The 18,333-nt window shown below is 43.7% G+C and overlaps 1 protein-coding gene across 1 annotated transcript in view; it reads left to right on the forward strand.

Moving 5' to 3' along the window:
• Positions 1 to 18,333, forward strand: part of LOC147709413 (xanthine dehydrogenase/oxidase-like) — a 1,362,843-nt gene that overhangs the window by 238,081 nt on the left and 1,106,429 nt on the right. Inside the window, exon 7 of the mRNA XM_086927983.1 lies at positions 13,325 to 13,411. Within this exon, the coding sequence (XP_086784109.1) occupies positions 13,325 to 13,411 (87 nt within the window). The remainder of the gene's footprint in view (positions 1 to 13,324; positions 13,412 to 18,333) is intronic.

Consider the following 18,333-nt stretch of genomic DNA (forward strand, 5'->3'; position numbering starts at 1 on the left):
CCAGTTTTCCTTGGACTTTCTTGCCGGTAGTAAGAATTGTTCCCAACACAGTATGTCCTTTCCTCTATGTCTGTCTCTGGTTTTCTGAAGCTGCAGTGCCTGTGTCGATGGGAAAGAGCGTCTTGGAGCCCTCACCGTCGCATGAGAGAAGCTCTGTTGTTCTTGCTTGTGGGCTCTATTCTCTCTTCGTCACTGTCAGGAGGAGGAACAATGATTTGTTAAGGTTTTTTGTGTCCCCAGAGTCCTTCTGCCACCCAAGCCCGTGTCTTTAAGCGCTAGTAGTGTCTGCCATCTGGTGTTTTCACACAAGTTGGTCTGAGAAGATGATTTAAAAAATTGTGTATTCCAGTATTTATTGCCCCTTTCGTGTTTTACTTGATAACATTGGATCTGCAGTTTGAATTTAAAGTTTAGCGTATGCATCTTACTGGTTTGTTGAGTCGTGTGGAAAGGCTCGCTCACCCACCCTCTGTGACGATGTCATCTTGCCTGACTGTCGAGGTACTCTCTGCTGCCTTGACATGCTGTGAGCCTTCCGGCGTTGCGTCACCAGTGGTGCCCTCATTTTGTGGTTGGAGCTGCACTGCAAGTTGTCACGTAGTTCCTGCAGACTCCAGCCGGTACGTTTGTTGCTTTGCCAACCACGTTTTTCTTTTGTGCGTTACATTAAACTTTATGGGCATGTCATCGTCTTGCGGCACCAGCCGCCATCCTCTCCAGCTGGTATACTGCAACTACAAGACGATTTCCTCTTTGTCTTCTGGGTCGGCGTTTGGGATGCTTCAGGGAGCCTCAGCACCGCACCAGCTGTATTTTTCGGATGTTCATTTTTCTGGGGAAATTGAAACCACCTGATTCTTGCTCGGAGTCTATGGTTGATACAACAGTGCCATCTAGTGGTTATCTGGCATAACTGCTCCTGGACAAGAAAAAGTAAGGCTGACTCTGACATCTACTCAGGGCCTACTTATGGAGAAGCTGGTGAGGTGTTTCTGGTTGTCATGACATTTGAGATGTATTATGTGGAATTAACTTTCGCCTTGGATATCCGGTAGGACTCTTCCTGTGTTTTCATACACATGTAGTAGCAACTGTCGATGCAACAGTCAGTGGACATGAATATCTTTAGCTTTAAGATGCGTTTGGATAGTGGCCTTGGGTGAGAAATCGCTCACCGGTCGTTGTGACTGTTCTGCTAACTCGAATGTGACATCTATATTTTTGCCATAATGTTAATGCCATGTTCTATTGAGTTGCGAAATGTCTTTGGTTCCGCTATTGTATGAAATAGAGGGTGTGAGTGTGTAGTGTACCCGAGTGTGCGTAGTTGTGATTATATCCTGTGAGCGAAAGGTTTCCCTCACTGTTTGGACTGCTTTAAGAGAAGACACCTTCTTATGAAGCTTCTCTGCGTTACCAGTGGTTTGTGGTTATGGGTTGACATGAGTGTTTCATCTGTGTGAGTGTAAGGTCTCCCTCACTGTTTGGACACTGAGTTTAGGGGTAGAGTATGTTTCTGTTGTACCTTGGGTCATCTCCTTGTTAGCTGCTCAGCCAGTATGAATGTGATGTCTGCGTGGAATGTTGAATGCTGGATGACAGAGTGAGTAGAATGTTAGTGTGCCTGGTGTGTGTGGGGAATGACAGTTGAAGAGAGTGGGCTGAGCAGCAACCATCCTGCTCCTGGTGGGGTTTTCTCCTGTATATCCTATTACCATCTTACTTGAATAAAGGAGCTTCAAGAAACTACATGACTATACATCCTTTATTCACAACATTTTGGCGACGAAATTAAAAAGTTAATTAAAACGAGACATTCTGCTTTGCAATGAGATCGTCCTGTGGCATACGAATAGTCTTTTACAAGGTTTGACATGTGAACGCTGTACGCCATCTAATGGGATATTCCGGTACTCCATCTAACTTTATTCAAAGTTAGTTCGTCATTTCTTGGAACATTTTTGTGATGTGAGGTGTTATTGTGGAGCCTCGACTACAAGCTCCTGGACAAGCGGTTTGGAAATCCCTGCTTTCTAATTCAGGGCAGACTGTTTTTTACTCATATTGGGCAGTTGTCAATATTAACGATAGTTCATTCTCAGCGCTCTGACAGTTACTGGCACATTTCAGGTGACAATTACCACGAGGCTCTCTCTTACCTCGAGCTTCTGTCGCATGACTGACAGCGTCTTAAGTGTTCTGTGTAATCCTCCTCCGGAGTTTCATCACCTCTACGACGTTGTGCAAGTCAGCTACAGCACGCAGCTGCTGTGAGCCACCCGACTCTGATGACTCTTAAGTGCCGCCATCTTGGATTTGCCAGTGAGAACTGCCAGAAATTGCCGATGAAGAAGTTTGTTTGACAAGTCTTTGGTGAAGGTGTAATATGCGATTGAAGTAACCTGCAATTAAAGTGGTAACCCATTTTTTAATGTGAAGAACATGGGATTTCAAAACAATTCGCGATTTCTCTACAAACAGTAATTGGTACTATAATCTGCAGTTATCGGAACTGATTTTCTGCGATGTTTATGACAAAGTGAACTTTACCCTGGGTTTCATTAGGGTTTTCACTCTTTATATTGTATTTCTTGCATTTTATTTGTGATTGTGATTTCTATCTAATAAGTTTATGTTGACTTGTGCTATAATTTAAATATGCTTCTGAGGAGTTTAGCAATGAATATGTAAGAGGAGCTGGGGTCACGCGCATATCATAAGTCGCGAGATGCTTCCTGTATGCATTAGTATTAAGACATGTTACATGTTACCTGGTTCACATGCATATTATAAGTCGCGAGACGCTTCCTGCGCGCTGGTATTAAGACGTGGTTGATGTTTCCAGTGTTTTCTTTATTTATGATTCTGTGCTATATACACAGTATTTTACTTGATTCTGTAATTGGAGTTAAAGAGGTAGCATGTGTTTATTTGGCTGTTCTTGACTGTTGTGGAGCTCTAGTTTTGATTTTGTTGGGTAGTGTAGTTATGTATGGGAGCTGGCCTTCTTACATTTGTTCAATTCTTCAGTGTGGGTGGTGCGCACACCTTTTCGCTGTTTCTACACTACACAGTTTGTTATGTTGAGTTCACTCTTCAGCTGGTAAAGTGCAATGTTTTATGATATACATTTATGTTTTATGAAATATTGTTGTGCAGTTATACATGGGTCATGTACCTATACATTTGTGCCAGTATGCAATAGGCTGTGTACTTATATTCTCCTACCCGATACATTAATGATTTTGAAATAGGCTGTGCACTTTTATTTTGTGCGGTGGGGGTTTCTGCCCTATACATTGTGCCTTTATGCCATGTTGTGCCTTTGAGCCTTTGTGCCTTAGGCGATGAGATATGTACCTATACATAGTTTTGGGTCCTCTATGCCCTATGCAATGTTTTTCTTTTCTCTCAGTCCTGCAATATTTCTCTTTTACTAGACAGCATTTCATTCATTGTTTTCATCTGTTTTTATTTCTCCAAGGGAAGGGGATGTGTGCCATTGTGTAACTGTTTGCACTGTTTGATCCTTTCCTCTTTTCTCGTCACTTTCAGCTACCTATTCTTTTCTACTTAGTCTCTTCTTTCTTTTCTGTTATTATGAACTATGTGATATATTGCAAGTTTTGTCTTTTGCTATTTTTAAATTGCTATGTAGTATATTATTGTGTTTAATTGCTATTGAAGGAAAGGGGATATGTTGTACCTTGGGTCATCTCCTTGTTAGCTGCTCAGCCAGTATGAATGTGATGGCTGCGTGGAATGTTGAATGCTGGATGACAGAGTGAGTAGAATGTTAGTGTGTCTGGTGTGTGTGGGGAATGACAGTTGAAGAGAGTGGGCTGAGCAGCAACCATCCTGCTCCTGGTAGGGTTTTCTCCTGTATATCCTATTACCATCTTACTTGAATAAAGGAGCTTCAAGAAACTACATGACTATACATCCTTTATTCACAACATTTTCCCTTAGCCCTTGGTTTACCACTGATTTGTGGTTATTGGTTGCCACCTGTGTGAGTGAAAGGTTTCCCCCTGTTTGGACCACGTTAAGAGAAGACACCTTCTTACGAAGCTTCTCTGATTTTACCCTTGCAGTGTTTGATGAGAGGGGGCAAGATGGCGGCTGAGTGGGGGCAAGATGGCGGCTGAGTGAGAACCACCATCACTCACCTTCACAACGCTACGCGTTTCGCTACACCCATCCTGAACGAGGAACATCGCTGTTCGGGAGAAAATCTCTGGAGGAGGGATGCAACGAACAGAGGCTATGGCTGCACGAGGAGACCGTGCCAGAACGCACACACTCTCTGGGTCTCGGAAAGAGAGTGACCCTAAGAGTGAGCAGGAAGCCAAAGTAGAAGCCAGGAAAATGGACAGTAGTAGCGGCAAAGGAGCCAAAAGGGAGAAGGGGAGAGAGAAACCGGACCCCCCAAAAGCAACAAGAAAAACGACCCAAAAGGTATGTTGCAAGGCGGATTGGGGGGCAAGGGGAGAAAAAAAAGCAGATGGCGATTACAAGTATGTTTCCCCCCATGGAGGGCAACAAGGAACTCAGGACCCCGGAGGCCTCACGGATGGAAGGCTTTGGGGCCAACCATGAGACCGCTTTTACAGAGACTTCCCAAACCCCCTCCCTGGATCACACCTGAGAACTTAACGGTGAAAGGGAGGCCCTCTTGGGGGTCATGTGCCGAGAAGACCATGATTGAGAGCCCTGGGGTACCCCCCACCGACCCTCAAAATGAGGTATATTCCAATCCAGACAAAGTAGAGGAGAGGAACCCCGCAACCCTAGAAATACTTGGCAATGAGCCGGATATAATCACACAGTCAGGCAGAGAAGCCGAAGGTGCACTCCCAAAGAAAAAGACTCACAAAACAGGGTATCTTTCCCCCGATTCTATGGAAAAATTCTTCTCATTGAATGAGTAATCGGCAGAGTCAGTGTCTGGGTTTTCTAGCTACAGCGAAGAGTTGGAGGGCCGAAACACCTCCACAAGTAACTGCAGCCAACAGGAGGAAAGGAGAGCACAAAAATGAACAAAGCGGGGGTCAGACTTGAGGAAAAACAAATATAAGAGAAATGTTGATGAGGAAGATGAGGAAGATGAACTGGGATGGGATTACTCCGCCACAGAGCTACTAGGTCCCGGTGGTCCAGACACAGAAGGAAGAACACCCAAAGGTCATCAAGCTGGTCAGGATGAACCAAAAAATCTTATGACGAGGTCCCTGAGCCATCTCTGTCAATGATATTTCAATCACTAAGAACCTTCCAGGACGAAATCAAAAGTGAGAACCGCCAGGTGAGATTAGCCTCAAAAAAACTTCAGATCACCATGTGCAAGATTGGAAAGACATGTACAGAGATCGCAGACAGATTGGGCATGCTGGTGAAATGCTCGGAGGACCTAGAGATTACAGTGGGTACATTAAAAGAACAGGCATCCTCCCAAGACTGCATGCTAAAGGATGTCAGGTGGAAACTGGAAGAGGCCGAAAATCGCAACGTAGGAACAACCTATGACTGCTGGGAATACAGGAAAATGTTGAAGGAAGCGATGTAAGGGGTTTTACTATAAACCTCCTGAAAAACTCACTGCCGGAGTTAGCACATTGGGACTGGGACAAAGAAGTTCAGCGAGTGCATAGATTTCCTCTTTCAATGCCTAAACAACAAACAAATGCGCAAGGGTACCCACGGGGGATTTTAATATATTTTGGGAACTTTTTACTCCGGCAGGCAGTCTATGATCTGGCTAGACCGAATATGAAAAGGAAAGGGGAACATTTTATGTACTTTGCTAACCCAGACTACGCAGACGCCACAGTAGAAAGAAGATGAAGACTCGTACAACTCATAACCCCCTTTCAAAAAGCCGGGACCTCAGCTTTCCTACAAATCCCAGCAAAACTAAAAATCGTCCACCAAGGGCGGAACTCTTATTTTTCCTCAGAAATACAAGTCCATAACTACTTGACGAGATCTTACCTGGGGAAGAGACCCGTTTAGGCTAGTTGGATCAAACAATCCAGAGAACAGGAATCTTGGGCGGGAAGCGTGGTGGGGGAAGAGGGGTAGCCTCGGGGTGATTGAAATGACTAAAAATTTATACAGGTAACAAAAGGATGTGATTATTCTATGTATCTAAGGATGCTAACTTTGTGTTTATTTTATCACACGGGGTCTTCCTTTTTTTTCCCTATGTTTTTGTGTTTGAGTTTCACAGTTGGAGAGCGGAGCACAGGATGGGAGGATGGGGCACGGAGGGGGGGAGGACAAGGGAGAGTGGACAATCCAGACACTACCACACAGGCTCAGCATTGAGCCTGACTGCCACAAGAGGGGGGGGCTGGCGGGTGCGAGCACACAGGCATACAGTCGGGATGGAATCCGTAGTCAGGGTCAAAGCTACGTTGGCACAACAAGCGGCACAGCTATTTGGGGGGAGGACAAATGGTATGCGGAAAATGACAAGATTAAGGATGGATATGATACAAAATTCTTAATGGCTAAGTTAAGAGTGTTAACTATCAATATTTGTGGCCTCGATGACTTGAACAAGTAGAGCTATGTGTGAACTTGGGTACTCTGCCAGGACGTTCTGCACCTCTGTAGCTGGCTAAAGTGTTACAGCTTTTTTCTGACTGCGAACCAACTGGCAGGATGCTGGAATGGCAAAGCAAACAAGCTAAATTAGTGGCATTTGGCAGATAACAAACTACTGCTACAACCTGACCTGACACATGGCATCTTCAGGCAGTGGGAGTACCCTGGCTAGATCTTTTGTGCCACTGTTGAATGCTGAGTGCCAAAGTTTTCACACTTTTGAGTTCCTGTGAGAACACTCGCCAGAAGATGCATTCCAGCTGGAATTGAAAATGGGAATCCAGCTGTAATTAAAAACGGGACACCAGTATGCCTTCTCTCCTCTGCTTCACTGAACTATGAAAAAGATCAGGAATGATCTTTTGACCAGGAGTGTGTGATACCTGGAATTTCTGAATGTTGTACCTGCCCTACGCTCAAGCTGTCACTTCAAGAGGATCTTCTGTCATAGTAGCAGGATCTGCTTTGCACCCAAATACTCGCGACCTTCACCTCCATGCATGCAAATTGAACTGCAGCAGTTGATTGTGTTTGATCTGCTGGCTGAATTGGGCGGATGTGATCCTTAATGGGAGATGCTCCTAAAATGAAGTCCATTTATGCCTGGTTCTGGCTCAAATCTGTGGCCTGGTGTGGTAGCCATAAAATTGACTTTTTACAAGTCAAACGGTCAATGTTCTTTTGCTTGTTTTGTCTTTGCCAACAAAGGCCTTGCAATGGGCACTTGAAGGTTATTTTTCGACCCTTTTAACCTTTATATGTTTACCAGGCCAACAGTCCTTGTTTAAATCACCTTTTGTGGTGAGCTTTATCAGAGGTTTGACATACATTTACTTCCAGTCAGTCTTTGATGCCACAATGCATCTCAATGTGCTCTTGACGTTTCTCATGTATGCACCTTTCAAGCCAATGCATAGTTGTTTGCTGTGTCTCCTGACTTTAAAGTTGGTTCACCTCATAGCATTTCTTGGACTTGGACCTTTCTGCAGGGTCATCCCCAAACACTTTGCCCTTACCCTCCTGTTTTCTGAACCCGTTGTGTTGACTTTCAGGACTCTGCACGCTTCTACTTACTGCTAAAGTGGTTGCTTTTTCTCACTTAAACATGGTAAAATTGGCTTACACTCAATGTACTTGTAAGTCCCTAGTAGAGTAGTACTACCTGTACCCAGGACCTGAAAATTAAATGCTATAGTGGACCTGCAGCACCTATTCTGCCACCCAACTAAGTAGTCCTTAAAACATGTCTCAGATATGCCATTGAATCCTGCGGGTGGAGTTTTAACCTGGCAAAGTAAATGTAAATGTAAATGTAAATGTACATGTATTTATATAGCGCAAATTACCCACATCGCAGGCATCTAAGCGCTTGCTTAGGGAACCCGTCCTGGTATTCCCCTGTGAGATAAACCCGGCAGGGTATCCACAAGGTGAAAGCCAGGCATCCCGCCACGAGGGGCCGTTGTGGAGATTAAGCAAGCTATTGCCCAGAGTCGCAGAGTGTGAACCCGTGAGTCGAGTAGGCACCGGAGCGAGAATTATCGAGTCCGTGGAATTATTGAGCCCAAGCCCCGTCGAGGAGGGGAATTGAACCCTGGTCCAGGGCCGATCTCAGCTTCCGGGTCTGCCGCCTCTAACCCCTGAGCCACACTTCTCCATAAACATTTTGCCAAGTATGAACCTTCCTCTTCACAACACCTTATTCACCCCCAGGCTAGGCCGGTCTCCTCCCAGATGACAGGGTTCAGTATATTTTTTAAAAGTTGTACTTGTCCTGGTAGTGAAATACTCTTAAATTAGTTTTTCACGTCTGCAAGGCCTACCTCCCATGAGATAACATGGGATTACCCTATTACATTTAATAAGTGATAAATTAGAAGCAATTAGGAATATCGAGTTTGGTGTCTAAAGAATTGTAATTTAACATCCTCTTTGCCGTGGCTTAGTCGGGTGCAAGATGGCCGCACCTTGAGTAGACTCTGCCGGCCAAGCTGATAATCCGTTAACATCCGGCAGACTGGGGGCTCCCTTGACCCCCTTTGCCTGAGCTGTGAGGTGCCTGTACCCAGGGGATTGCGGCAACGGCAATATTTCCCCGATCATCACGCTACAGAGGGAACACTTCACATGTGGGCTGCGGAGACGGAGACCCAACATGGCGGCGCCCTCATTTCAGCTGGAGGTAGCAGGTCAGGTGGCCCTTGCGGCACAGGTGTAACGCGCTGATGCACTGTCCTCTGCACTGCTCGAAGGTGATCCGGTGGTGTAAACGAATGCCGAGGCTACAGGGAGCATCCAAAGGCTGTGGCGCGTGTGAGGTGCAGGACCGCTCTAGGCATAGGACCACGCTGAGGGGCCCAAGCAAGTGGTGCTGCTTGCGGTGGCAGGGGACTGTGGGCGGGCTAAGGGCAAGGACGGTGCACCGCGGACCCCAGTGAGCGAGGCCGGTGCCTCGCGTCACGTCTGGGGCCTGGTTGTGCTCCTAATCATTTCTGAAATATATTGAGGGAGGTTTTAGGCGGGATTGCTAACCACCTCATTAGACCAACTTGCTGGGAAGTAAGACTCACTCTTTACCACTTACTTCAAATTATAGTGTAGCGGAGCTCATTGGAAATTCTTCATATATGTCTTCATCATACGCCACACATCTTTCTAGAATAGGGCATGAGACAGATCTGGGTCAGAAAAACGGTAAAACCGAATCATTAAAACCATTTACAAATGGAGGTGTAATTTCTGTGCCTTAATAGTGGGTTTAGAGCCGGTGGAGAAGCACGGGGATTTAAATAAACCACCATGTTAGTAAGACAGTTTTTTCTTAATAGCATTAGCATTGAAAAACAAGTATAATTGTTATGCCTCAGTTAGTAAAAAAATATATACGGATCCCTATTTGAAACATCGTATTGATGAAGCAGTTAAATATATGCCATTTGGCCGAACAGTCCGTGATTCTCGGTACAGCGCTTTATATCATTAAGATACCGCCCGCGGGAACATTACGTATCACCGCAGAGTTGGCACAGCTGGTAGGGCCGTGGTAGATGCTTCGGAAGGCTCACATACCTGTAATGGGTCTTAATGCGGACTGCTCGCGTCGCGTCCTCCAAGATTGTGGAGATGCGGTCCGCGCGGTGCTGCCGCTAGGTGCTGGATGTGGGGGCTCGTCACAGGCAGCCAATCAAAGGCTGCTCTGTGTGTATGCCCTGACGAAATGCTAGGGACTCTCTGTAAAGAGTGTTTTGAAACTTTACTGGTATATATGATCCAAGGGGTGAGCACACCACGGAACAAATAAATGCGTTACATTCCATAATTAGAATATTTTGTCATGTGCGGGGTGTACAATTCTTTGAAAATACGTCTTGTGAAGGGGGGCCACAATTCTTGTGAAGGGGGGCCACAATTCTTATCACTCGATAGTTCTGCTATATGTGGAGAAACGGTTCATGCTCTAAAGTAGGGTATCTGAATGACAATATTATGTCATTTGTGTTTCAACATCCATATACATACACACACACATGGTCAAAAGACTCGCAGTGTTCATAACAATAGATGCCAGACCATGATACCAACAATGTCCATTGTGTAAATTTGTCAATCATTCTCATAATTTCTAGCGATTATATCAACAGTGTCATATCAGCATTTCAAAAACATATTACTGCACAGTATCTAAGTTGGCGAGTTGAACACATCGTTATTCATCTTATGGTAATTAGATCACCCATAACAAATCTGTATATATAAACATATTACTGCACAGCATCTAAGTTGGAAAGTTCAACACATCATTATTCAGCTTATAGCAATTAGATCACCCATAACAAATCTGTATATTGTAAACATATTCATCTACATCATTCGAGCTGAGGAAATCACAGAGTAGTTATTCATCTGATGGCAATCATATTTAGACATCATGGAGTTACTCAAATTTCATAAATGGTTTATGACAGTATCAAGCATGTTTATAATCGTTACATTTTTGTTGCCAGTCTGTGTTGTATTCATAATGTAAGCATGCGTGGGCCTACGCCTGACGGCGTAGAGGTGTTATTTGCCATTCTTCTGGGGATGTTACCTTATAGCTGGTATGGATTGCTAATGTTAGTTAGCTATCTGTGTATAGGATGGTATCTAACAGCTGAGATGTATAATCGGTGTGTGGTACCATTCTATCTAGAGTATGGGTATAACCTATAATTACTCGGGATCGAGTCCTGCCATCTGTGCAAAATTTGCGTCAAGTTCATTTAGACCACCATTTATGGTGTTGAACTTTTGCATCCATTTACATTCTCTGATGTTTAAGATGGAATTGAGATTGCCGCCCCGTGGCCCCAGAGTGATCTTTTCAAGTACAACCCACTTCATGGATTCAGGTGTATGGGTCTTTTCCATGTAGTGTTCCACCATAGGTGCCCCTGTGGTCTGACATCGAATTCTACTACAATGTTGGAAAATTCTGTTCTTGACCTTCTGTTTGGTTTGCCCTATGTACATAAGGTCACATGGGCAGATGATTGCATATATAACTCCACTTGAGTTGCAATTTGAAAAAGATTTAAGGTCTACAGTTAAATTGTTGTAGATGACTTGTTTAGTCTCCCAGCATGTAGGACAGGCTTTGCATGTCGTGCAGCGAAAGTGGCCTACCATCATTGAAAGTCCAGAACCACCAATGCATGCTTTCAAAAAGGCAAAGAACATAAGAGACCACGTTGTCCGTTCCCTGCTGGACACACCGCAGGCACCATCTATACAAAGACTATGGAATCTTCCGGAAGTGGTAGGCCACTTTCGCTGCACGACATGCAAAGCCTGTCCTACGTGCTGGGAGACTAAACAAGTCATCTACAACAATTTAACTGTAGACCTTAAATCTTTTTCATTCAAATATGTGTTACAATTCTGCAGTTATTTTACTTTTACTGTTTTCCAGCCACATGCAGATAGAATAAAAACACATTATGGATTGCTGGCGAGATCACATATAAAAGAAGACCTGCATTTTGAGTGGTGGGCAAATTACACATTAGCGTAGTTAATGCATAGTAACAAAATATAGTTACTTACAATCTCCAAAGGAATACATTAAGCCTCATTACGATGTCAGGAGGCGAAGGTTCTGCCCAACACATGTCGGATTTGTGATCTTACCGACTCGCACCAGTGGTCCCTACCGACCAATTACGAAGTCTCTGAACACCGTTCGGTCGGACCCCCATTGACTCCTCTGAGAGCCCGTGTTCCAACCGTCAACACTGGCATCCATGGAGAAAATGGGTGTCTGCGGAAAACCCTGCACCTCCTTTTTTCCGTGGAGGATTGCTCCCCACACTGCGAACGTCGGAGCAGCACTATCTTGCTGTCCATCCATCATTTATTTGCACGAGTTGTGTATTCTCCTTTGCACCAAGACGTCCCCGTCCGTTGATGCACATCAGGCATCGCGTAGTATTTCAACACTTAACAAACAAGTGACACAGTATCCGACGTCTTGTTAAGGATACACCTCAAGGCATCACGCATCGCACCTCCATCTGAATAAATAAGTTGTGAGATCCCGCTAGCGAATTGTGAGCCGCGATCTATTTAACAAGAACTATCCTGCTGCTCTGCATATATGTCATATGTTTTTACCAGCGTTATCTGAACATAGAATATCACCTTATATCAGAGAGATACAGTGTTTCAAAGAAATATACATGAAGATATCACCTTCAGTTATTGTACTGCACGGATAGAGTATCTTCTGATGACTTAATCTGTGACTCCTGAGGAAGGCGGTTCACTGCCGAAACGTGCGTCGAGTTTTTACGTTTCTTTAGTACTCCAGTCATTAATTGTGATTTTTGAATGTAATTTGAATTGTACACAATATGATTTTTATGTAATACATCTATTTGTATAATATTTGTTTGTATTGGATGAACTTTTATTCTCATCATATAGTCTAATTTTTGGTCATTTACTATATGATTTTTAATATACTGATTAAAAATATGTGTTTTATATAAGTTGCTATTTCGATTATTTCTTTGACCACTGGTTTGGCTTCATTGTTCACTTAGTTCTTTGATGGCCTAGGATTTTTTATTCACACCTGTTGTTACCCTGCCCTAGAAATCTATATATTACCACTACCCAGGGGGTCCTTGTTGTTCTCACATGCCAACCGACAACACTGGCATCCATGGAGAAAATGGGTGTCTGCGGAAAACCCTGCACCCTGTCTCGGGCACCCCATTGTGCCTGCCACATGTGCCACATGTGGAGGCCTCAGGATAAAGGGGGGCCTGCTATGGGCCCCCATAGTCAGTTTCGAGCAGCCTTTCTGTGTTGTACAGCCAGAGTCGGAAAGGCTGTTGGAATCCAACATAGTAATCGGTCTGTCGTAAATGCGGTCATAGAGCTGTACGATTCGTCTCTGACCAACACAGATTCCCTGAGAGGCCATTAGAACCAATTTGGCATGTCTGACCGTGTTCCCTTTTGACCACTTACATCATAATCGGTCGGTCAGAGTTATTTCTGACCGAGTAGGGAGAATGGGTTCCGACACGGTCTAGGAGAATCTGACTGTCCATTGGAGCCATTCCGCCCGACATTGTAATGAGGCTGCTAGTTTTCAAAACTACACTATTGTAATTTTTATGCAAACAAAACGCAGAAAGGTAACATTTTGTGTGTCTCTTTTTCACAGTTGGAGACATCATCTGCTCTCTGTAATCCTGCTGAATTCCAGCCCTTTGACCCAACACAAGAGCCAATATTTCCTCCTGAACTACTGGTAAGCGACTCCATAATACCTTCACCAACAATTGCAGCTGTATGTATGAACTAAAACGAATGACTGGCTGCCATTGGAAGACATTTGAGAGAGTTCTTAAATCCGATTTAACATGGCGTTATTTTTTGTCCTGATGTAGCAAGTTTGAGTATGTGGACTAAAAACTGCCTCATATAATTGAAAAATGCAAAACTGCATAAGCTTTACTGAAAAATAAATACACTACCTTGCTATTTCCTGCCAGAGACTTAATTTATACCACTTGTCCTTCTTTCATTTGAGTTTTACAGTATACTGTATGTGACTGTAAGGGTGCATCTGTACAGTTGAGCCAAACTTGGTTAATACTTGCACAACTTTCATGGTAGCTTTATATAACGTATTTTAAACAAACAGTTTTCTCATCATTCGAGGAAAGCTGTGTTTTCGCTGTAATATGAAACACACTTGCAAATAAAATACCAAATGTTCTTGTAAATCAGTGTTTCATCCGAATGAACTCTATTCTCTCCCTAAATATACAAGTGGCCAGTTTTGTGACAATTTTCTAAAGCAGTCTTCATGTTTAATGAAACTGTGGCATACTTGTTCCTCGGGGCTATTTTCATATTTGCATCTCTTAATATTTAAGTTAGTTATTTGTAAAATCGCAAATGTAATTATAGTTCGCCTGCCATCCCTTTTTTTGTATAATATTTTTCTTTGGGTCCTGACTCCCCTTGATCACTGAAGTCTGTTTTACTCGCTGATCTTTTTATTTCAGCCTTTATCCTAGCTAATCAGGCTATGATGCTGCTTAATTACTGCCTTCCTTGTCAGTGTTAGACATATTTAACTAACTTGCGACTGGTGCCTATCCATCTAGTTCCCTGTAGGCAAACATTTAGGGCCTGATTACTACTTTCAGCTGTTCAGGAGCAGGCGTTATGCCACCGGTGTGCAGCTGCACTGCCGAAAGCCACCGCTGCCCTCCAGATTATAAATTTAAACTAGTCTGGCGGGTGGATGGCATGGTGGTCCCACGGCGGTGCCTTCGAAAATAGGCACCCCCGTGGGACCGCACAACAAGGTTCCTGCTCTGCATGAATTTGAAAGTCCATGCTGTGCAGGAACTGAGGTGCATGCACACAGGGGGGCACAACATGTGCCCCCTGCATGCATTCCCATGCAAAAGAGGCACAGGGGGCCCTGTAGAGCTTTCATTCTTCCCTCTCTGCCACAGTGTTCATTCAGTGCAGATGTTGGTCCTCCATTAGGGTGGAGGAGCGTCGCCCCACTGCTTTTTTGCAGTGCGAGAAGGAGAAACATAAAATGGTATTTTAAATACCATTTTACCTTTCTGCTTCTCACGCTGCAAGAAAGCAGAACAGTATGCCTGGTTGGGGGCTGGTTGGTGGGTCATGGAGGTGTGGCTTGCCCAATGCTGTGGGCCCTGACTGTTTGGTCGGCCCTCTGGGACCGACCGAAGCAATCATGCGCACAATACATTTTCTGTATGTAGGCTGCATGCAGCCTACTTAGAGAAAATGGCCTCTCCATAGGCGCCCTGCTGGGTGCTGTCCCCAACAATCACAATGCTGTTATTGCAGCATTATGATTGGCTTAGGGGAGGGAAAGGACTCTCCTTTAGAGACAACCGTTACATCGCAACTTTTACAACGCACTTCTATTACAACGCAACTTGCTGGATCCATTACATCGCATGCCTTTACAACGCATGACATTACATAGCAGATGCTATTACAACGCATGCCATTACAATGTAAGTATAGGTAAGTATATAATTTTCATTTTATTTTATTTAATATTATTTTATTAATTTAATTAATATTAATAATAAATAAATATATTAATTTATGTTTTTTTATATTATAAATTAAATATATTAATGTAAGTAATTTTATAAAACAACTATGAGTATAGGAGTATATGTTTTGGGGTACTGAGGTATATGTTTTGGGGTGTTTGGGTATTTTTAGGTTTCAGGGCTGGGTTTGGGTTTTGGGGTACAGGGGTCTTTTTAGGTTTCAGGGCTGGGTTTGGGTTTTGGGGTACAGGGGTATTTTTAGGTTTCAGCGCTGGGTTTGGGTTTTGGGGTACAGGAGTATTTTTAGGTTTCAGGGCTGGGTTTGGGTTTTGGGGTACAGGGGTATTTTTAGGTTTCAGGGCTGGGTTTGGGTTTTGGGGTACAGGGGTATTTTTAGGTTTCAGGGCTGGGTTTTGGGTTTTGGGGTACAGGGGTATTTTTAGGTTTTAGGGCTGGGGTTGGGTTTTGGGGTACAGGGGTATTTGTAGGTTTTAGGGCTGGGTTTGGGTTTTGAGGTACAGGGGTATTTTTAGGGTTCCGTTTTTTAAAAAAAAAACAACTTTAAATTAATTAAATTAATTAAATTAAATTAAATTAATTAAATTATATTAATTACAAATTTTAAATTAATTAAATAAAATTAATTAAATTAAATTATTAAAATAAATTAATTACAATTTAAAAATGAATTACATTTATTTAATTAAATTAAATTAATTAAATTAAATTAATTTCAATTTTTAAATTAATTAAATTAAATTAATAGAATTAAATAATTAAATTAAATTAATTTCAATTTAAAAATTATTTAAATTAAATTAATTAAATTAAGTTAATTAAATTAACTTAATTACATTTTTTTTAAAAAGATATACACACCTATACTTACGTTGTAATGGCATGCGTTGTAATAGCATCTGCTATGTAATGACATGCGTTGTAAAGGCATGCATTGTAATGGATCCTGCATTGTAAAAATCGCGTTGTAATGGTATGCGATGTAAAATTATGCGTTGTAACGCCATACATCCGTCTCCTTGCTTCCTGTTCCTGCTGGAGGCAGGAGAGCAGGAAAGGAGGAAAGCAGCAGGAAAGCGCAGGACCCAGCCAGGAGTGGAGGCGGCACGGGACCCGGTAAGGTAATTATTTCTTTTTTTTAATTACCCCCCACTCGAAACCCAGTGTGACCCCCGCCTCCCCCTCCTGCGAGTTATGCCAGCCGTAACCTATTGAATGGGAAACTTCATGACACTGCCAGTGTAGAAGAAACTGGTAATATGCTTGGCAGAACCATGGTGATCCCGCCAAGCATATTGTTGCCTCAAGACCGCCACAACACTGCCAGGGAATGGCAGTGTTGTGAGTGCTGTAATATGGTGATCAGAGCACCGGTGTGGTGGTGGCTGGACTGCCACTACTGCGCTCCCTGCCAGACTCGTAATTATGCTCTTAGGTCTGTACTGCTGTGGTTTTGCAGAAGCGTTTATAGGCCTGACTACAGACAGATTTAGCTGTATGGATGCCACGTCATTGATTCTTCAAAAAACTACTGCAAGAAATAAAGAGTCGTAAGAAAGGACATATTTTTATGATAAAAAACTCTGGAAGGCCCTGGATGCTTCCTCCTTTTCATTCGATCCCCCTTAGGGCAATGAACTAGGCTCAAGTCATCCTGTTCTAATCCGCAACCCTCCGAGTTAAGACTTGTCCCTAAAGCGCGCCAACTGATGGTTTCGCAACTGAGATTGTATTCATGTATATATAATTTGTATGTCACAACATGACCACTGCTGATGTCTCTTTTTGTTATTTAGGTTTGTCCACGAAACTAATGAGTCAATGATTCACCCACCATTTTCCTTTTCTTTTCCCTGCTTGTTCAGGTCTCGCATATGATGAATCATTGTAATATCCTTTTTACCTCTTTGATCCTTATTGTACTGTATTGTCTTGTACTTTGCTTTGATTTGAAATAAACATGATTTGAAATAAAAAAAAAAGAAGACATATTTTTCTCATGCCCCCCCCCCCAATTTTTTAAGACTATGGGGTCTATTAGAATGTCAGGCGGATCACCACCGCCCGCATGGCGGTGGCGATCTGCCCGACATTCTCCTCCGCCCGCATCCCATTTCCCCCCGCCACATTAGTATGGCGTACGGGAAGACCGTCCACCGGTTTTCCACTGGTCGACGAGTCGACCGGGCGGAAAAGGGGATGTATATGGTGGTGGTGTCTGCAAGACACCACCATCCATATTACAATACATGCGGTGTTGTGCCTTTCCATGGCGGTGTTGCCGCCATGGAAAGGCATGCGGTTACTGCATGCGGGGGCTTGTAGCAGGTCCCCAGGGTATGGGGGTGAGGGATGCACATGGGTGGCACCTATGGTACCCCCTCAGCATTTGCATGCACAACATGGCAGACACCGCGCGGTGCCTGCAACATGGCGCATGCAAATGCACACAGTGCAGCCACAGCAGTGTGGCGGGCAGTGCTGTGTGCACCGCCCGCCACAATGTTGTGGATGGGGGATGCCACTGCATCCTAATTGCTGGTGCGGAACCGCCGCACCACTGGCAGCTGGTCCCAGCACCGCGAGGGTGGTGGGCGAATGAAAGTCCGCCCACCATCCTAATATGCCCCTATGTTCGCTGGCTTTAGGGCTAAACAGTGGCACAGTTCCTGTGTCTTCCCCCCTAAACCATGCACTGTGTGGACTGGTTTGATCTGATTGGCTTATTTAGCTTTCCAGTACAATCTTGGTATATTATGCACCATTTTCATGGGAGCTAAATGTCATAAGTTGGATGTAGTGCGTTTCCATATCACCCAGATATATGACAGAATATCTAGCTTCAGACAGCCCCTGGATGGGTAGCACTTTAAAACTTGTCAGTGAGACATGACAGAAAAAGGGCCTTTATCAAGCAGGAACACCTACATCACCCCTAAAGTGTACCTTGTAAGAATACATTGCTGGTTGTCTAATGTAAAGATGGTGTATACTGCACACTGGAGATAGTATGACCTCACAATAAGAAATTACCCCAAGGGCTGTTTTCACAGTTTATATAAAGCTGAATTTCCAGGACCAGGCTTCGGTAAGAAAA

This window comes from Lissotriton vulgaris, chromosome 6 (genome assembly GCF_964263255.1).
Source record: "Lissotriton vulgaris chromosome 6, aLisVul1.2, whole genome shotgun sequence".
In the NCBI taxonomy this organism is placed as follows: Eukaryota; Metazoa; Chordata; class Amphibia; order Caudata; family Salamandridae; genus Lissotriton; species Lissotriton vulgaris.